The sequence below is a fragment of the Arabidopsis thaliana genome, chromosome 4, assembly GCF_000001735.4.
Source record: "Arabidopsis thaliana chromosome 4, partial sequence".
Taxonomy (NCBI): Eukaryota; Viridiplantae; Streptophyta; class Magnoliopsida; order Brassicales; family Brassicaceae; genus Arabidopsis; species Arabidopsis thaliana.
This window is the reverse complement of record NC_003075.7, coordinates 7,582,444-7,602,757: the sequence shown is the minus strand read 5'-3', so window position 1 is coordinate 7,602,757 and position 20,314 is coordinate 7,582,444. Positions and strand designations below refer to the sequence as shown.

The 20,314-nt window shown below is 34.3% G+C and overlaps 6 protein-coding genes and 2 long non-coding RNA genes across 18 annotated transcripts; 5 read left to right on the top strand and 3 right to left on the bottom strand.

Annotated features, from left to right (window-relative positions):
* Positions 1-3: 3 nt before the first annotated feature.
* On the bottom strand, positions 4-2,248 carry AT4G13010 (Oxidoreductase, zinc-binding dehydrogenase family protein). Its single transcript, NM_117370.3, has 4 exons — positions 2,011-2,248; positions 1,153-1,294; positions 959-1,050; positions 4-880 (listed from the first exon to the last, which is right to left on the bottom strand). Exons 1-4 carry the CDS (start codon positions 2,074-2,076, stop codon positions 191-193), a joined length of 990 nt encoding a protein of 329 aa, NP_193037.1. The 5' UTR covers positions 2,077-2,248; the 3' UTR covers positions 4-190.
* Positions 2,249-3,310: 1,062 nt separating this feature from the next.
* Positions 3,311-4,754, top strand: AT4G13000 (AGC (cAMP-dependent, cGMP-dependent and protein kinase C) kinase family protein). The gene has a single exon (NM_117369.3). The coding sequence runs from the start codon at positions 3,541-3,543 to the stop codon at positions 4,657-4,659; it is 1,119 nt and encodes a 372-aa protein (NP_193036.1). The 5' UTR covers positions 3,311-3,540; the 3' UTR covers positions 4,660-4,754.
* Positions 4,755-5,064: 310 nt separating this feature from the next.
* AT4G06000 lies at positions 5,065-5,295 on the top strand. Its single transcript, NR_141949.1, has one exon. It is a non-coding gene; the product is annotated as an other RNA (long non-coding RNA).
* A 1,454-nt stretch (positions 5,296-6,749) lies between these two features.
* AT4G12990 (uncharacterized protein) lies at positions 6,750-8,528 on the top strand. Of its 10 annotated transcripts, none has more exons than NM_001340821.1 (4): positions 6,750-6,934; positions 7,329-7,519; positions 7,919-7,982; positions 8,086-8,400. In NM_001340821.1, exons 2-4 carry the CDS (start codon positions 7,424-7,426, stop codon positions 8,136-8,138), a joined length of 213 nt encoding a protein of 70 aa, NP_001329862.1. In that variant the 5' UTR covers positions 6,750-6,934; positions 7,329-7,423; the 3' UTR covers positions 8,139-8,400. The 10 variants fall into 10 exon arrangements, with proteins under 10 accessions (NP_001329862.1, NP_001329866.1, NP_001329865.1 ...); NM_001340820.1 differs by having other exon boundaries at positions 7,223-7,519; NM_001340816.1 differs by having other exon boundaries at positions 6,759-6,934; positions 7,223-7,982; positions 8,086-8,528.
* Positions 8,529-9,872: 1,344 nt separating this feature from the next.
* AT4G05995 lies at positions 9,873-10,258 on the bottom strand. Its single transcript, NR_141948.1, has one exon. It is a non-coding gene; the product is annotated as an other RNA (long non-coding RNA).
* Positions 10,259-11,498: 1,240 nt separating this feature from the next.
* On the top strand, positions 11,499-13,511 carry AT4G12980 (Auxin-responsive family protein). The gene is made up of 3 exons (NM_117367.3): positions 11,499-12,340; positions 12,417-12,671; positions 12,816-13,511. Exons 1-3 carry the CDS (start codon positions 11,684-11,686, stop codon positions 13,086-13,088), a joined length of 1,185 nt encoding a protein of 394 aa, NP_193034.1. The 5' UTR covers positions 11,499-11,683; the 3' UTR covers positions 13,089-13,511.
* A 2,147-nt stretch (positions 13,512-15,658) lies between these two features.
* STOMAGEN lies at positions 15,659-16,889 on the top strand. Its single transcript, NM_117366.4, has 3 exons — positions 15,659-16,050; positions 16,186-16,244; positions 16,356-16,889. The coding sequence occupies exons 1-3, from the start codon at positions 15,960-15,962 to the stop codon at positions 16,512-16,514; spliced, it is 309 nt and encodes a 102-aa protein (NP_193033.1). The 5' UTR covers positions 15,659-15,959; the 3' UTR covers positions 16,515-16,889.
* A 1,109-nt stretch (positions 16,890-17,998) lies between these two features.
* Positions 17,999-19,519, bottom strand: GILT (Gamma interferon responsive lysosomal thiol (GILT) reductase family protein). 2 transcript variants are annotated; one of them, NM_117365.3, is made up of 5 exons: positions 19,200-19,519; positions 19,019-19,084; positions 18,800-18,922; positions 18,627-18,719; positions 17,999-18,507 (listed from the first exon to the last, which is right to left on the bottom strand). In NM_117365.3, the coding sequence occupies exons 1-5, from the start codon at positions 19,455-19,457 to the stop codon at positions 18,346-18,348; spliced, it is 702 nt and encodes a 233-aa protein (NP_193032.1). In that variant the 5' UTR covers positions 19,458-19,519; the 3' UTR covers positions 17,999-18,345. The 2 variants fall into 2 exon arrangements, with proteins under 2 accessions (NP_193032.1, NP_001154228.1); NM_001160756.1 differs by having other exon boundaries at positions 18,128-18,507; positions 18,800-18,952; positions 19,200-19,486.
* Positions 19,520-20,314: the final 795 nt, after the last annotated feature.

The window sequence follows — 20,314 nt, the reverse complement described above, 5'->3', positions numbered from 1 at the left end:
AACTTCAGCGGTATGGTAAAACTAAAATACCTAACAAGTATTATTTATTTCATCCAAATTTTCTTTTCATGTAACTTTCGACATACTCGGGTATATTAAACAAAACAACATAAAACATTCTGTAAACGGTACGCAAACTTTTAACATCTATTATCACATTCACAGACAGTCAAAGATGGCTACAACGCTCTTATGGCTCGACAATGATCTTCCCAGTAGCATGACCATCGATACTTTTGGCCCAAGCATCCTCCGCTTTGCTCAAAGGATGCTTTGAGTCAATCACTGTCTTCACTTTCCCTTCTTTCACTAGATTCACCATAAACTCCAAATTCTCAGCTTTTGGGATCAACAAGAGTGGCACTAACTGCTTCTTTGACATGGTTATTTTCTTAACCGCATAAGTCCACATTGCATTAGGCCCCGGTGTGATGTCTATCACCTTCCCGTTTTCCGACAAATTTGGTTCGAATACCGAAAATGGAATCCCGTTTGCACAATGGACCACAGCGTCATATTTTTTACCCGACGGACTCTTGAGGGCGGCTCCCTCGGGAGTCTTGTAGTCGAGAACCTCATCCGCTCCCAACGATTTGACAAACTCTATGTTCCGGGCACCACATGTAGCGGTTACGTGAGCATTTGCAAGTTTTGCCAGCTGGACTGCATAGTGACCAACCCCACCAGATGCTGCTGTGACCAGGATGTTCGCCTTCTTGCCTGTACCATCCAGCTTCAACCCCGCAGGATTAGTAAGAGCTTGGAGAGCGGTTAGACCCGCCACAGGTAAAGCTGCTGCTTCAGCTGCTCCCACTTCTTGAGGTCTTTTGACAGTCAGCTTCTCGGTTGCAACAGCGAACTCAGCAAGTCCACCTCCACCCTGAAAGAACAAAATCAGTTTCCCTTAACATGTTTCAAGGTAATTAAAGTTTCTACTTGTCTGTCTGAAAAAACTTACTAGATGGCTAAGAACCGCTACAACTTTGTCACCAGCCTTAAAATTTTTTACTCCTGATCCAACCTCAACGACCTCTCCAGCAACATCAGTAGCTGTTCAAAACAAATATCAAAGGTTCCAAACTCAACGACCTCTAAGCAAAGTAACCTCTTTCTTCTATACAGAAACTAAAATCTTCAAAGCTATTAGAATACCTGGAATGCAGGGGAACTTGCGGGGCAGAAATGGGCGGATCATTCCTTTCTGAATTTTCCAATCAACAGGGTTTAGACTAGTAGCTTCTAATTTCAGGCAAACCTCATTACTCTTTGGTGTTGGAACCGGAACTTGAACATGCTGAGAACATATTCAGATAACCACGTATTTATCATCAAAAGAGTACAGAATACACATACAGGAATGCATCACAAAAGAAAAAAAAAAGAAAAAAACACTACAAAAACAGATAATGTTACCTTTTAATCAGAAAAAAAATACACACATGAGAACACTAACTTCACAAAATAATCACTTAATCAGAGACACTTCACATATGAGATGCATCATGCAATCTAGTGGACTCTGCAATCCAATCCAATCGACAAAAACAGAGAAATAATTTAAAACTATCACTAATAATTCCTCTTTTGTGAGCTACTCTCACCACCATCGTCTCTTTTCTTCATTCTCTCATTTCGTACATAATCTCAATCACATTATCTAGCTTAAAAGGCGTGTTCTCTGTACTCAAATTTTCCATAGATTCCCAGAGCAACGAGATCCATATAGAAACCGCTAGTGACTACGTAAGCATCAGAAATGAAGAAAATCATTTACAATCATGATTGTGTTTTATCATGTAATCTAGTAGCCTTTACAATCCAAATCAAATTGATGAAAACATTGGATTTTTCAACATCTGAGGCAACAAAATCTTCTAAGTTTATCAAAAAATCAACGCATCGGCAGAGAGAAGAATACAAATAAAATCGAGACGGTATCGATAAATACAGAGAATCAAATCGCAATAACACAGTAGTTTAGAGGAATATATAGAAAAGAGAGATGAAAACCTCTAATCCGGCGGCGCCACCACCGTAAGAGTTGTACTGAAGAGCGTGCATGAGTTTTCCAGCCATTTTTGAAGGTTTCTGAACGACGACGACGATGATCTCTGAATCGGAACAACGGTGCTTAAGATTTTGTTCTCGGTTTTACGCGGAGAGGCTTAAGGGGTAAAAGCGGTATATCATATAAAAAGTGGTTGTGAATTTGCCACGTCACCTCAAGTATTGAAAGGTGTTATACGGAAAAAGAAAAGAATCTACCGGTGCGCGAATTCAGAATTTGCCACGTCACCTCAAGTACGACATCATGGGCCATTACTGGTTGATCTAGTTTTGAGTTATCATGGGCTTGTTTGGGCTTTAATTCCACTGGCCAGTGATTTTAATTATCCAATAATGATCTTGGGACGATCCATTTACCTTATTATAACTTTTTTTTCTGCAATGTTAATTTTTCTGTTAATGAGTCATTACCAGTCAAACAGTTTCCTGCTCAGCCACTGTGGTTATGGTTAATATGCTTGGGTGTTGTCTGGCAGATTCCACAGTGGTCTCACCATATATGGTTGGTTCCTACGGGTTTAGGGACTCGACTTCTTAATTTCTCGCTCAGCACGTCAATCGTTTGTAATGTATTTTTTTTTTTGGTTGTCGCAACCACACCTAAAATCTAAATAAATGTTTTTAGCTAAGAGCATAAGACTCATCCTCGGTTGTTTTTGTTTCTTGCATTTCTCCCCATATGTCATGAATCTAGTTTGATTCTTCTGAATTGCCTACCAAATGTTACATAAATTGGTAGTGAATTTCTTGTATCTTTTCGCAAGAAATTTTCTACCAAATTTCGTCTACTCTATTTTTTCATCAAAATTTTGTAAGTAATTAGTAGGAAAAAAAAATCCATTTTCTAACTCGATATTCATTGAAGACCACTTCGGAAAAAAAGAAAATCTTCTTACTGTCTTTGTATATGAGAATGAAACCATGTGATTTTTATGATATTTTTTAGAGATTATTTATAAATTTAGACCAACTGTTTATGTGTTATTTTAAAATATTGAATCATTATTTGTTGTTGTTTTCGCCAAGAATCTTTACTCGTTTTAACTTGTTTGTTAGTTTGTGTATTGAGTAGGAACGTTAAGAAACAAGTAAATTTTTTCTTTTTTCTTCTATTTGGAAAATGTTATTGTATGTTGCGCTAAATAGTTGTGTATCTCTATGGAAAATTTTCAATTTTACTCAAATATAAACGCAAAAACTGATGTTTGAAATGACTGAAAATATTTGATGCTTAGTAATGGTGATTCGAGAAGGAGTAAAATGGTAAAAGTAATCCGTGTCTTACTACGTAAATCTTTTGCATTTTTCTTTTTTGGTTAAAACGTTTATTCAAGTCTTTCCCGGCAAGGAAACAAAATCTATACGGACCTACCTTTAGAAAAGCTTAACCCCTTCTCTCTTATAAAAACTGCTTTAAAGACAACCAAAAGAATATTGAACCATAAAAAAAAATCAAAAATAAACTCTTGAGCGATGAGCAACCACCTCTTACCACCGGAGAACAAGATCCCGACTCTCAACTTCGACCATCTAGAGATTTTCTCAGCCCTTGGACGTGGATCTAAAGGAGTTGTGTTCTTAGTAAAAGCCGATAACAAATGGCTTGCTTTAAAAGTCATACTAAGAGAATCAATCGAGTCAAAGAAGGCCAAAGATGAGTACAAACGCATAAGTTTCGAACAAGGAGTGTTGTCTCGATTCGACCATCCTCTGTTTCCACGTCTTCATGGTGTTATATCCACCGATAAAGTTATCGGTTACGCGATTGATTACTGTCCTGGAAGAGATCTCAACTCTTTAAGGAAAAAACAGTCGGAAGAAATGTTTTCCGATGAGATCATTAGATTTTACGCGGCGGAGCTTGTGATTGCACTTGAGTATTTGCATAATCAAGGAATTGTGTACAGAGATTTGAAGCCTGATAATGTGATGATTCAAGAGAATGGTCATCTGATGCTTGTTGATTTTGATCTTTCGACGAATCTACCTCCTAGAACTCCACAATCTTCTTTTTCGTCGTCACCGAGACTTTCGACGGCGACGAAGAAAGAAAGGTCTATCTTCGCATTTTCCGGTTTATGTAACTCCGGAATCTCCCCGGACGACTCGGTTTCGAGATCCTCCGAGTCGGAGTTTTCAGGAGAGAAGTCGAACTCGTTTGTTGGAACAGAGGAATATGTTGCGCCGGAGGTAATCACCGGAAGTGGCCATGACTTCGCCGTGGATTGGTGGTCGTTGGGAGTGGTTTTGTATGAGATGTTGTACGGAGCGACGCCGTTTAGGGGGTCCAACCGTAAAGAGACTTTTTTAAAGATATTAACTGAACCGCCGAGTTTGGTCGGAGAAACGACATCGTTAAGAGACTTGGTAAGAAAACTGTTGGAGAAAGATCCTAGCCGTAGGATTAATGTTGAAGGAATCAAGGGACATGATTTCTTTAAAGGGTTGGATTGGGATTTGGTGCTTAAGGTATCACGACCACCGTATATTCCGGCGCCGGAAAATTATGAGATTTCGAAAATCGACGTGGAGAAATTCGTCCATGAAATATTTACTAAATGTGAACATAATGGTAATTTTATTGTCTTTTAGTTTAAATTTATTTTAAAAATTTGTAGAATTATTTATGTCTATCATATGATTTTAGGTAATTGTCAAACTGGCCATTTACATATATAGAATATTCGATAACTCAGAGAATATTATGCCAACTAGCTTCAAGAGATATATTTGATATGCTTTGCTTTTTTAGTTTTCACAATGATTTTTTTTTTGTATCTAGTCCTAATTTTGTGACATTATTATATATTCGATTTAAGAGGAATTTCCAAAAAGAGAAACTCAAATCCAAATCTTGGAATATGAAAAAAGAAAGAAAATTGGGTGGTTTAGAGAAGGTATTAAAAGAAGGAAAGTGAAGCAACAGAAGATGTATTAGTGAACTGTTTTGGCGGTGGCATCATCAATATTCACTCGGAGTTTGATAATGGACCTACTTCTTTCTTTTGTCCTCTCTCTATTCTATTTTTTCAATCACTACTCAATTATGAAGATGATTTAGAGTCATCAATAGTGGACTATTAGACTCTACTATTCAGTAATGACGATACCAATATAGGTGGTTGATGTTGAATTGTTATTAAATCACTAATGTTGAAACTTGGAACGTGTTAAATCGGGTTCTTATGAAGTTATGATGCTGACCCATTACCTGTCTCTTGTTCTTCGAAATTTCACAAAAGAATATAGTGTTCTAAAAGAAAAGGAAAAAAAAAAGAGGGTTTTGATTTCTTTTCTTCCCAAAACATTGATTCGTTTTAGACTACTTTTGTTAGTTTAAGCCATGACTTTTGTATATGTGTGAGCCAAATTTTTATTATTTATTGACTTAAGTTTGGCTCAAACTATTTACAAAAATGATTGGACTATTATTTGACAACAAATCATGTAACTCATTACAAGTTTTCTTTAAATCAATCATATGAGGAAAAGAGATTAAACATATTTTGTTTTTAGTTGCACCCACATAAAGACTCGTAAAATACATGATTCTATCTAACTGTTTATTCTTTATAGATGTGATTACACGAACACGAACCATGTGATGATAGTAATTAGATGACAAGAGATGAATAATATTGTTTGGTGATAGTATTTGTATTTGTCCATATACCAAGCTGTGATTTGCTTCGCGGTGGCATTTAAGAGAGCTGTTGTCTTTCACATGTTTTTCAAGATGAGATTTTTGTTTAAATAAATTAAATATAAGTTGCAATGGAATTCACATACCGATTCTTCTCAAATCAGCCCAACCGATGAGTAAATGTGAAGACAAAGAAAAAATAATGAGATTGGTTTGTAACCAATTTCAGAAACTAGCCGAAAAGAAAGTCTCTCATATTAAGGGAGGACCAAGGAGCTGAGATGATCGTAGGTGCAGGAGACAACAATTATCAACCATAGTTATCCTAACCAGAATTGTATACGTCTATGGTTGAAATGGTTTATACTACTTCATAGTTGAATCTCAAGAATTTTATGTATTTTGATATATTTTATTTTATTGAGGTTTTATTCTTTAAATCATACTTTACAACAAAGAAAGTGTACATATGTAATATATGAATGTAAATGCTGTTTTTTTTCTTAATCATATGGTTGAAGAGATTTACATTATGACATCTAAGATTTTAAGATTAATGGTAAAGAGAAGTTTGTTTGCAAGCTTTACAAGAGTTTGTGCGGGTGGAAACATACTTTGAGATTAGTACAAGAGGTACTTTGTGACTTTCTTTAGGTGTGAGACTGAGTTGTAGTTATCTTAAGAAGTGTGGAGAGTCCTACTTGACATTGTTGTTGTATGTAGATGATATGTTGATAGTGGGAGCAGACTTACATGAGATTAGCAAGTTAAAGGTAAAACTTTTATCAGTTTGCGGTAAAAGACCTAGGAAAATAAGATCAATATAAGCAAGGGAGAGCATCTCCAATGGAGGGGTCTCTTGTTATTTTGAGAGAGTTCTCTTGATTTTGTTGATTAAAAAATAATCAAAACTGATTAATTTTGAGAGAATCGTCTCTCTGAAGAGAGATTTTTGGAGTTGAGAGAGCCGAACACGTGGCTCTAGGTGATTGGTTGGTTTATTTAACAATTTTTTTTTTATCGTTTATGTATTCCTGTCGTCTTCTCTAGCGATTGTGCGACTCTTTTTTCCTGCGATTCTGCTACTCTGGAGAAAGGAAGACGAATGATTAGTTAAAGAAGAAGAAGAGGAGTCTTGCGATAGAAGAAGATTTTTGCGATATCTTCATAGAAGGAAGATGGTCTTATCTCAAGGCTCTGCATCTCTCTCCTTTTCTCATCCATGTAATCTCTTTTTCTCTCTTTGCTACCCTTCTTCTTCCTCTAGTTGTACTTTGTATTCTGACCAATTCTCCAATTCTCTAAATTTAAGCTTTAGTTTGAAAATTAGGATTTCTGGGTATCCTAAGCAGCTCAATTTTTGATATTTCTGATTCGTTTTATAAACTGAATCGTTCACATACGGTTTTGTTCTCTTAAATTGGGGGAAACAACTATTTAGCTTGGCTGAACACCAATAGTGGCAAGAAAGAGAAATCGAATTGAAAGAGAAATTGAATGTTGTTGCGGCAGGTAGTGCGTATTGGAAGAATTTAACATTGTGAGAGAGTGATCTTATTGATTTAGTGGTGTTACATGAACTTAGCATGTAAGGATCGTGCTCTGTCTTGGTTATTAGTGGTGAAGGGTGTTCAAAAATCAGTGACTTGCTTTGCTCAATTTTCACAAGAGGTCATGCGTCCATGAGCAATTGGCATAATACGTAATTGTCAGATGGTATACAACAACTGTGGACAAGAGTGTATGTTTTTCAGTGTGGCAGTGTTGGAAAAAGAAGCAATGCGAGGAGGCACACCTCTTCACTTAAAGGTGTTTGTTAAGAGTCGTAACTTTTACATTTGGCTGTGTTGTTTTATTTTAGAGAGAAAGAGACACAACTCTTCACTTGTTCTGTCTATGTGTTTTGTATTTAAACTCATTAGATTTGGTTGTGTTGTTTTCTTCTTGAATACTGGACTTGGTGAGGATTTGAAATTATGTACTTTCCTGCACATGATTCCCTAGCTAAGAATTCATTGTTTTTGAACTTGAGAAAATGATCTTATTGGAAAGTTTTATATGTTCCTGAATTGATTGTGATCTTTATTGGTGCTGCATTAAGAATCTTATATGTTCCTGCACTAGTATTGGTAAGGAATACTGCCATTTTTTATCTCCTTATGTGAAGTAAACCGTCTTTACTCATATATTTTGGTTTCACTTCCACAGAGCAAAATCGATGAGCTGATCAAGAGTCTCTTGGATTTGTGCTTCTGTACTTCTTACGAGGAAGGTGTGTTGACTTTTCGACTTGTTCTTTGTGTTCTTGGATACATGTTCTTTTCAACTTCTATAACATTGTTTTCTTTAGCAAGGTATTGATTTTTCTTTTTCAGATTTAGAGATTGTGGAAAACAATTTGAAACATTTTGAAGAGAACCCCACTTGAGAGATACTACCATTGGATTGTGAAATTTTTTTCAAAAAAATATACAAGCTCTCTTCTTACAAATTTTCACAATTAATAATAAAGAATTGGAGAGAGCCCATGAGAGGGCTCTCACCATTGGAGATGGTTTATATTGTACATGTCACAAGAAGAGTATGTGAAAAAAAACTATTGGAGAAGTCTGATATGGGTAACACAAAACTGGTTATTACTCCCCATGCGAGCCAATTTTTGCTATTCAGAAATCGATAACCAATAAGTGAACATGAGAAGGCGTATATGGATAACGTTTCATATATTTTTCCTATTGGTTCTTGATGTACACAATGGTATGTACAAAATCAAACATTACACATGTGGGAGTCATGTGTAACCCTGGAACAAATCGTTGGGAGATTGCTAAATAATTTTTCAGGTATATAAAAATCAAAATTGAAAGTTAAATTTTAAAAGGTCTTAGTTAAGATTGTCGGGATATATGTTGACAATGGAAGTATTATTGATAGCATAAAGCACACATCATATGTTATACACTTCTCATTATGCTATACACTTCTGGTGGTACTACAATTTGTTGGGTTTCGAAATTGAAGAAGATTGTAGCCCTGTCAAATTGTGAAGATGAATATCTATATTAAGAAGATTTGAATAAGATTAAAAATTATAATTCTTCTATCATCTTTATTTGATTTTTTTCCAAACTGTTTTCAATAATTATAATATATAAAGTAAAAAAAAAAACCCAATAATATTGGGATTTTTTTTTTTACTTTATATTGTGATTCGAATTTTTAATAAGGACATACACTACCCAATTGACAAAAATTGTGTGTGTTTAACGTTTCACATGGACTAAACTATTTAGATAATGCTTAGGAATCATATCATATAATGAAGATCACCAATAATATTTCTTTTGAATCAATATTAATAAAAAAATAAAATATCATTAATTTGTCGATTTAATACGGGTTAAATCTTTAATTTATTATTTTTAACATCACCTATATTAAACATATCAAATTAGTCGGAATTAGAAAAGATTGTATAAAATCAAAAATGTCTCGTGGTATCATGTTACTTAATAACAATTGTAAAATATAAAATTGAAATGTCTTAAATAATGATAAAATTGGTAAACTTTTATATATAAGAAATAATTTTTAATTTTAAAAAATTAATACTTTTAGAAAAGAAATCAAGGAACGAGTTAAGAAATTACGGGAATGGTTATATTTCAGGTCAGGGATATATATCAGACAGTTTTGAATCAATATTTATAAAATTTTAAAATATCATTTAATATGGATTAAATTCTCACTTTATTAATAATTGTTCCGTGGACTCATGGTATACCGTAACTTAATAACAATTATAAAATATTTAAATATACAATTTGGAAACTTTGATATATACTAACTTTAAGAAATAAATTTTCATGCAGTGTACCGCGAGTTAAATTCTACTTTGTTAGATAAAAGATTTAGACAATTTTACATTTTTTTGGAACATTTCTCTACTTTTAACTTTGATGAGAGTCGATTTTTAAATTGCATATATAGACATTTAACTTTCTTGAATAATCCAAAAAAAATAAGCAAAATGCAAAAGCTAAGCAAAACATAAGCATGGAATAGATTTAGTGAAATCTTGTTAAAAATGATGTTTTGAACACACTAATTGTTATTTCAGATATTAACAATAACTTTTGTATGTTGTTTTGGGAATATAGTATGATATCGGATATCTGAGCAGCACAACACAAAATTATGGAAGAAAAGCCATAATAAACGTGTGGCCACCCAAAGCAGAAGGACTCGACGAATTCAGTTTAGGCCAAACTTGGCTGGTATGAAACTTAGATTAAAAAGTAAAGTAATGATGCTTCAATGCATGTGGCTGTCAACAACAAAAGAACTGCAAACACAATAAAATTCGAGTGGGTTTTCCAGAATGCTGATACTTCAGCCCACATGAATCGAAGAAACTGTCTGATATTAGTGAACAGACATGGAACAGTGCAACTAATATATCTCCACGAAGATACAATCAATCCAGATATGTGAGCCAATAAAAAGCCAACCCACGGAGCTATCTGACCACAGAACTGTAGACGTAGTAGGCGCCTAAGACAATGATCATCAGACAGTGGTATCTGGTTCATATGAATAACATCGACGTCAGATGGCAGGTTAGTTTTTAATCAATCAAAACAAATTCTATCTAGAAAATATAACTATTAATTATTTGTTATGTGATTTGTTTATGAATTTATGTTTGGTGCGTTTTAAGTTGAAAATGATCAGATGCTTATTCTCAAAAATTACATAACAAATAATTAATCGATATATTTTGTAAATAATATTTGTTTTGAACATTTTTCAAGTTAAAACGCACTAAACTTCATACGTCTTAATAATTAGGTTGTAAATACATAAATAACGTAAAAAAGTTTAGATGCTTATTCTCAATGAAACCAAAACATAATTGTATACACCAATATATTTTGAACATTATTATAAAAATCAATCCAAAATTGAATTAAATTTATCTATTTAAGGTTTAGTTTTACTCATATGTGTATATAAACCTTTTTTTTTTTTTGAATATAAACCAATTTACTCTAGAGCACACTACCTTAAAAAGTATTAATACCTGAGGGCTGAGGTTTAGAGAATTGAAAGACAAACTAACTATCTTAGAGATTCTAGAGCTCCTGCAGTCCTTACTTGGATATTCTAATTTAAAGAGATATGTTTAAAGCTTTCGACAAAACCTTTTGGGCCTTCCCCTTTTTGCTTATATTAATATATATAGCGGTTCGGTGAAACATCAAAGGAGATAGAAGAGGATAATTTTTAGGGATAGGTGCATGACTAGATGTTGAATTAAGGGAGATAAATTCTGATGTGAACTGAAAAAACTTAGCAACCGTTGATAATGTTAGTTTCTAATAAGTATTTAGTCTTGGGCGATAAATTCTTATTCTAGTCAATACGACAAAACTCTATATACTCACATTTTGGATAATTTTGCAAATAAATGATTTAACCCTATCTAAAAACATGCATCTACACTATGAAGATAAGAATGAAAAAAATAACCAAAATTAAATTTATGCATTATCTTCTTTTCTAAATTACTTGAAAAATGTGTTACTTTAAGAATGTTGTGAATTTAGATTTTATTGTAATAAAAAGAATATATAAATATCTTTATGATTTTCAAGGCCAGAAATACTCTGAGATCCTTGGTCTTAGGTCAAACATAACTGTCAACTACTTAATCTGATATGTTCTGTTCCATGACCTTCCAGAATCAGACAATCAAAAGAAGTTCGTTATGATGTGTTTTTCTGAATTAAAAGAAAGAAAAGAAAAAACAACACATTGAACAATAAAAATGAAACAAATAAATAAAAATCTTTTATTAGCTGTGTGTATCGTAGAATTAGATACAGGCTATAATTATCACACAGTTTCACCTATTTATTTCCGACCATTACTTAACGGTTACTACAATTCTTTGCATCATCATCATTCATCATGGATTCTTCTTACCTTAGAATCTCTCTTTCTTTTCTCTTCTGGGCTTTACTACTCTCACCGGCTGTGTCACAGTCATCTTCTTGTTCGTCACAGACATTTTCCGGCGTCAAATCTTACCCTCACTGTCTCGACCTCCCTGATCTTAAAGCCATTCTCCATTACTCTTATGACGCATCTAACACAACTCTCGCCGTTGTTTTCTCTGCTCCACCGTCAAAACCTGGTGGTTGGATCGCTTGGGCTATTAACCCTAAATCCACCGGCATGGCTGGATCTCAAGCCCTCGTTGCCTCTAAGGACCCTAGCACCGGCGTTGCTTCCGTGACGACCCTTAACATCGTCTCTTACAGCTCTCTGGTTCCCTCGAAACTGTCCTTTGACGTGTGGGATGTTAAGGCGGAGGAGGCGGCTAATGACGGTGGAGCTTTACGAATCTTTGCGAAAGTGAAGGTTCCGGCGGATTTAGCGGCGAGTGGGAAGGTTAACCAGGTTTGGCAGGTTGGTCCGGGAGTGTCTAATGGGAGGATACAGGCTCATGATTTCAGCGGTCCCAATCTTAACTCAGTGGGATCACTCGATTTAACCGGGACCACCCCCGGAGTCCCTGTCTCCGGAGGTGGTGGTGCCGGTAATTCTAGAATCCACAAGAGAAATGTAAGTATGATTTTTATATTTGTTATTGTTTATGAAAGTCATGAAGAATCAACCATTTGAATGTGTAAATTGGCAGATCCATGGAATATTGAACGCAGTGAGTTGGGGACTTCTATTTCCCATTGGAGCAATGATAGCTAGGTATATGAGAATCTTTGAATCAGCAGATCCTGCTTGGTTTTACCTCCACGTGTCATGCCAATTCTCTGCTTATGTCATCGGTGTTGCCGGATGGGCCACCGGACTCAAGCTTGGTTCAGAATCTAAAGGTATTCAGTACAACACTCACCGGAACATCGGCATCTGTCTCTTCTCTATAGCCACTCTTCAGGTAAATTAAACCGTTGCTAATACTCATTAGGACCAAAGAGTGTTATTTGTTATATTAGTGGATATTGCAAGTTGGCCATTTAAAAAGATATGTTTTGTTCTGTTATTGAAACGATGCTTTGTGTCTTTTTGCGCGTGTTTAAAGATGTTTGCGATGCTGTTGCGGCCAAGGAAGGACCACAAGTTTAGATTCGTTTGGAATATTTACCACCACGGAGTTGGATACTCTATCCTCATCCTTGGAATCATCAATGTTTTCAAAGGTCTTAGCATCTTGAATCCAAAGCATACTTACAAGACGGCTTATATCGCTGTGATTGGGACCTTAGGAGGCATCACGTTACTCTTGGAAGTTGTTACTTGGGTCATTGTCCTCAAGAGAAAATCTGCCAAGTCTACAAAGCCTCTCAAGGCCTAATGGTGTTGGTAATTCAAAGGATTTGTATTGTTTTATTTTCTTTTTTTTTTGAAGTTAGAAATTGCATTGTCTTTCTCCACAAATTATGATTCATCTCTTGACGTTGCTTGTTTTGAGGATGATGATTATGACTTGTGTGTTTTATGTATAGTAGGAGAAACACATATATGTCTTAGTGTTTGTTCTTTGTAGCTCTGCCTTTTATTTCGTGTGTTTTTGTGGTTCAGAATACTTGTAGGGAATTATAAACTAATTTTTCAATCTTTTTTTGTCGTAAATTTGTAATTACCCAAGTACGAACTACGAAGTGACCAACAAACAGTAAAATTAAAATATGTCCGTGTGGTGTAAGATGTAAAACACTTGTAAGATTCTTATTTTGGGCATTCTGAATGATGATAGCGTTTAAAACTTTAATGTGTCCAGCTACTACCGAATCAACTATAATTACGTTGCCTTTTTTACGTTTATTCTTTTCTATATGAAATTCAAATTCTAGTGGAAATCTCTTTCCAAACTTTTTCAACGTTGTTTCCACTTTTCTTTCCTAAAAGGTTGTTTACATTGTCTATCCGGGATTTGACTCATATATTATACACCGAAATTTGGGGCCACGGTCAAACAAATTGAGCAGTTTTCGGGGTGTATTAAATCAAGGTTTTATGAAAGTGTTGGTTTTCTGTTAACATCATCAGTTATTCAATTAGTGATTTTAAAATTCCTTTCCAAATTCTATGTTATTGAAACTGAAATTTATATAAAGTCATTCCAAATTATTTATGAAGGTACATCCAAACACATATATGTTTGAATGGTTAGTTGTGGCTAAGAGTTTTCTTGGAATTCAGTCGTCTAACTCTAAATCCTCATATAGAAAAGATTTGCTTCCTAAACAATAATGGTGAAAAAATCACTGACTATGTATTGGTTAGCTACCCGGACGTGTCTTACTACAAAAATGTAACCTCTGTTGAAAGTGGGGTCCCTCCGGTAAGAAATGCACGAAGAAGGTGATAATCGTATATGATGTGAATCAAGCTAACAAGCAGGAGGAGAAGCATGTTGTTGGCATCCAAAGTGGAGCTGTAAATTCTTTTCAGGAATTAGTCATAAAACTACTACATGATTTGGAACAATGACTCTTTTTCACGCTAACCAAACCGAAGAAACATATTCAATCAATGACACAATATATCAAGCCAATTGATGTAAGAAAAGAGCATACTCTAGTTACAGATGATCATTGGACATAAAAGTCGTTCTACTTAGGAGATGTCTTGATTAATTAGGAAACACCAAACCTACTTTATCATGAAAGTGATATATAACGTCAGTTTTTGCTTGGAACATGCTAGAATTTAATCAACCTCGCAAACATAACGATGTTCGCGTTTGATTCAGGTGGTGCGACCTCCTTTTGGTAGTTTTATTGAGACTCAAGCAATGACATTTTCTTATTGCGGTATATCGCCCTCTTAGCTTTTCGGATATGGCGGTAAAGGGTGATTTAGAGGGGTTCTTTGCTAGTCACGGGGAAGGTTGTTCCTTGTCACCATACTTATTTGTTATGGTCCAAAACGTTTTGTCTCATTTCTTGAATCGCGTAGCACAAAACGGAAGGATTGGTATACATCTTCTTATTTACACTTAGCTTTGTCGAAGACATATTAGTTTTCATTGATTGCTCCCTGCTTCCAAATCAGAAGAGATCCTCATCATCAACATATCAGTCAAACCCAAGAGAGAAGATATGTGCCTACATCACAATCTTTAAGCACATAGAAAAAACTTCTCAAGCTCAAGTTTAACTCTTCATCAAAAACAGAGTATCATGCCAAAGTCATGACCTTGTTCGTACGACTTCACATACTCAGCAAATGCGCATTTGAGCAATGTTTTGATGCTCTAGAAGGTTGTACCATGACATCCTGCTAGACACATGTCTCTCTCCCTATCTCTCTTTAATTCTTTTGCATTCTTTTTATTAGAATCCTCAATTAAGAAATACACTTCCTAATCAAGTTCCCTACAACTATCACGGAAGCTTTTGGCAAAGCTAATAACCAGTGATGCTTTGTTGATGTTTCTTGGACATTAGTGCTCAACACAAGTGGGATAAGCTGGTCTATGCATCCTAAGTTTTGAAATCATAGAGTCATTCTCTTAGTTCCATTTTAACTCCTTTAGAGGCAGAGGTAGCTAGCTCTTAGACTGGGGGTTATATTGCAAAATCTTATTTTACTCACAATAAGAAGTAGCTCTTTCAACATCTACGTGGAATTCTAAGGATTAGGGACATCAGATTGTTGCTCCTTGTATCAGTATAATTCTCTCTTTATGTAAAAATGCATGTTTCTTTAAGTTCATACGAGTTCAAAGAGGAGCAAATCATGTAGACAACACTCTAGCTAGAGAAGCTCTAGCATCGTCTATAGAAAACAGTTTGGACATGTTTTTGCTTATAATATTATATTTAGTTGCCGACAAAAAGTAACTAATAATTTGTAATTATTAGATGTAAGACAGGAGATGAGATAGGGAGACAAGAGTGTAGGAAACATACTAGAAGAGTTAAATATATGTTTGACCGAAGAAAAATAGAGTTAAATATGTTGTGCTAAAAGGATAAAGAGAAGAGTTAAATGTTTTTTATTCTCTCTTTTACAATCTTGTGGGTTAAAAGTGAAAACTCATCCTCTGTATTTTCAAACTCTTATCTCTACGTGTGCACAAACCTCACCATTAGATGATAAGTAGAAGACAAAACTTACAGCCAAACAGGCAAACTTATCTCTCTCCACAACATTTGGTCCATACGATAAAGCAAGAAGAAGAATTAAGAATTAGAGCAAGAAGAAGAAGAAGTAGAGAATGAAGCATGAAATGATGAACATCAAGCCAAGATGCATAACCATCTTCTTTCTTCTTTTTGCTTTGCTTCTTGGAAATTATGTAGTTCAAGGTCTCATTCTTTCACCCCTCCCCTTTGTATTCTATCTTCCTAATTTCAATATATTAATTCCACATTAATAAGACTAACAATGATTTTTTTTTGTTGAATTTGCTCGCTTGTGTGTGTTCTTGTTTTTTGAACCAGCCTCAAGACCTCGTTCTATCGAAAATACGGTCTCCCTTCTCCCACAAGTACATCTCCTGGTAAATTCCCATTTTTCAGTAAATACTGCAAGGAAACAATGGATTTATAGCTAATTCGGCTGTATAATAATGTACTAATACATATTATAATTTGAAAATATTTCAAAGCAGAATTCAAGGAGGAGGCATATGATAGGGTCGACAGCACCAACTTGTACGTACAACGAGTGCAGAGGATGCAGATACAAGTGCAGAGCAGAGCAAGTTCCAGTCGAAGGAAATGACCCTATCAACAGTGCTTATCATTATAGATGTGTTTGTCATAGATAATAGTTGTTAAATCTCTTCTCTTTTTGCCCTTTCATTGCAATTTTTGTACGACTTAATTGCATTTTGGTTTTTGAATGAGATGTTTTGGTCAAATTTATTATTCATTAGGGTTTCTTAATTTTATTTTTTTGTTAATATTATTAAAATACTAGTTTATTCGCCAATAGCGTTATCAAGCTTCATAATCTTGTGTGCATGGGGTATTATGGTAGGCTCTTGTTGGTACGTGTTGGTGTTGGTATTGGAGTTAATGATGATGGTGAATGATGGTGGAGATGATGATAAAATTTGGGTGGGTTGTTGTATAAACATATATGTGTTTAAAATCCTTTGGAAAAATCACATGGTCCTGTGGTCCAATTTTGAGACATAAGTCAAGAAAGGATCACATGAAGGAACTAGAGTTGTTATGTTTGTAATTGTAGCCCTCCCTCTTTTGTTCTGTTACGTACACATTATGACAATATGCATTAAAGACATTTGTTCTATCTATTAGGATCATTACAGTGTTCCAGAATGTTATATATGCTCCTCCCTCTCATGGGTATCCATTTTTTTTTCTTTTTAGTAACGAAAAAACGTTCTAAATCTTATTGTAATAAATTGACGGTGTTTTAGAAAGAAAACGCTAGACTTTAAATTAAAGTCTAAGCGGAACCTATAAGTGTTTATCGCATAAAACAATCTATATATGAACTATCATGATGCATAAATAATAAAACTAATATAGTTTAAACTTTAAGAAAAAGACTTAAAACTCAAATTACACAAAATAATATTATAAATGAGAAGTAGAAAAAATATCCATATGAAAAATACAATCAAGTTGACTATAATGAGAATTAGGGAGAGAAAAAAACGTTCATTAACTAAAGTCATATCGAACAACATATGTATGAACTTTTATAACCATGTTTATAAATTTAAATATTTGTAGTAGAAATTAAAAAACCAAAAACTTAATTAAAAATAAATGATAATGGATTAGCGACTTTATAAGACTCTCTAGAATCGTCCAAGAGCTTCTAGAATTGCAGATGGTTTAGAGCGAGTAGTGAAGCTTTCAGGCCAAATTATTAATCCACAAGTAGGTTATAACGAAGCAAGCATGTAACTATTTAAGTTTTTTTTTTTTCTTGCAATACTTGTAATACATTTCATTTTGAAACAACATGACCTAAACTTGACGATCTTGAAGATGGAATGGTTGGGAAACAAAAAAAAGGCTTATTCATAGCGTCATCTAAATGACCTTAGCATCCACAACCACTAGGTGTAATTAACCTACACGCGTTAGTAAAATTTTCTGAATTAATTTTCATGATCTGATATATTTTTTCCCCTTCCAAAAGTGAAATTTTAAAGTCTAAAGTAAAATCAATGATACGCTTACAGACATTTCTTGGTTTTTTCATTTTAAGTTCTTTCTTAGATTTGAATATTAAGTTTATGGTCTTCAGATTTCATCTCTGGTGACTTTTTGGTTACATTATACACTTTACGTTTCATGGTGTTTTCTTTTGGACTCCAACTGGGTTCAAGCTCTTATGCTTCTCTGTTTTCGTCCGTGATTTTAACTTTTTGCGACTCAAGTCATGTCCCAAAAAGAAGTTAAAAAAAAAAAAGTGTGGTTGATAAACCGAGTTACATAACACTTTCGTCGATAAGACGTCATATAAAATACTTGTAGTTCAGTTCAGGCGTTTTTCATGTTCTTTTTTAATACATCAATTCGTAACCATAAAAGTTTAGAACAGGCCTTTATTCATCATTCCACTTATAACATAAAGCTTAAATCCATCTTAGTTCAATACGAAGTTTGATAGTTAACTTAATAATTGGTAGCTTTATTGGCATAAGAGACTTGAAGCTTCCATTTCCTCTCAGGCGACTTAGACATTGAGGCGGATGAATTGCAAACTTTTGGGAGAGTAGTCTTTCCTTTGTATGCATTGCAGATTTGAGCTACGAGATCATCCGTACTTTGTACGCTCTGCATTCCCAATACCAAAAAAGAGAACACAATCAGTGATATACTTTTTTGATTGATTCAAAAATGTAATGAATGAAGTCAGATTATTCATGAAATAAAGAGTTTATAAGACTTTATACGTCATCGAGTGGCTTGCCGTTGAGTGTGACCCATGGTACGTATTCATGTGGCGGCTTCAAATTCTTGGTTTTGGTTGCGTACCCAAGTATCAGCTGCAATTACAAATAACACATAAAAGTTGGTTATATGTGTATATTATGAATTTTTTTTTGTTTTTTTAATATATACGTACCTTTCTAGAAAGATCACCATTGTAACAATCATTGATTGCTTTCTCACGTCCAGAGTTTTTAACACATGATTCCCAGCCTTTCGTATCGCTTTCGACGCACCGTATGAACGAGTATTGTGATTTCTGCGTTCCATAACCATCACATTTGTCAAACTGTAATTCTAACATTCAGTTTTCCCTGAATAAAAAACTTAGGAAATAAATCAATTCTTTATATACCTGATCGGGCCAAGTTCTTAATGCGCAAGCTTCAAGGGCGTTTAGTTTGCATTCCTCTTCACCATGCTTCACAACATTCCCAAACATGATTAATAAGAGAAAGTATAACATTAATATACAAGTTATATAGATAGGAAATTTATTTATTTATCCACAAGAAGAGGGAGAAATTGAAAAGAACCTGGCAAGTGACAGTCAGATTATCGGAGAGTTCGGCATTACCAAATGGAAACAGCTTGAGATCAGTGATTGTGTAGAGATCGTAGTCAAAGATTTTACCTAGGTCATCGACGATGAATTCCTGACAACCGGGACAAAGTGATTCGTAGTAAAGATTGAGCTTCACTTTGCCAGATTTTCCAGCCACAAGGTTGTCCGTGAATGTGAGCAGGAGGAGACAACCAAAGAACACAAGCTTGGTTAAAGAAGAAGAAACCATTGTTACTAAAAGAGTTTAAGTTGAGTGCTAATGACTACTACCTTGTGTAAACATTTATAGATACTTTTTTTACCGTTAGTGTAAATGCTTTAGTTACTAGCTCGTAACATTTTCACGTGAGGTCTCTTTTATTCGACTTTTGTCTCCATAGTAGTAACTCTAGATGCCAATATCTTACTCATTTCCAAATAGTTGTGAGTATGCTAGCAATCAGACTAATCGTTTTTATCTACCATTCAAGTATATATTGTAATATATATCTTAAGTATGAAGTTTACAAGATGTTCTTTATGGACTAACATACAATTCACACAGCTAGAGGTTCTACTTTTACCTGTCTGAGTAGTTCTGATGCATCTTTCAAATTGCCAAACTATAGTAGTTTTGGAAAACATTTCAACGTCAATAAGCTAATTAAATTGGATGTCTAGTTTGAACCACATGTAGAGATAATAGCTTTCGCCTTTAATTAATGCTATTGAATTTAAGTTTGAATAAATTCAACTTTCCGTTTCACATTAAGAATACTGACTAAACAAAACAGAAAAAAAATGAAAGTTCCAACTTAGACAGGTAAATGTTATATTAACCAAAAATATGAACTAATTAATTTGAATTCTTGTTATGAGATTAAAAAATTTAGAGAGCATATCATCAGTTAGTTTCATTTTCTTTCTATATCTATTTTTTCATGTAAAATTTTATGTAATTTATGTCTTTACAATTATGAAATTTTATATTCAATTCAAAATGCATGTTGATAAAATAATGCATTTGTTTAAGTTCTCTGTTTTACCAAAAAATAGTTGTTCCGAGCTGAACTAATATTTTTATGTAGCACACTAATTCTAAATTCT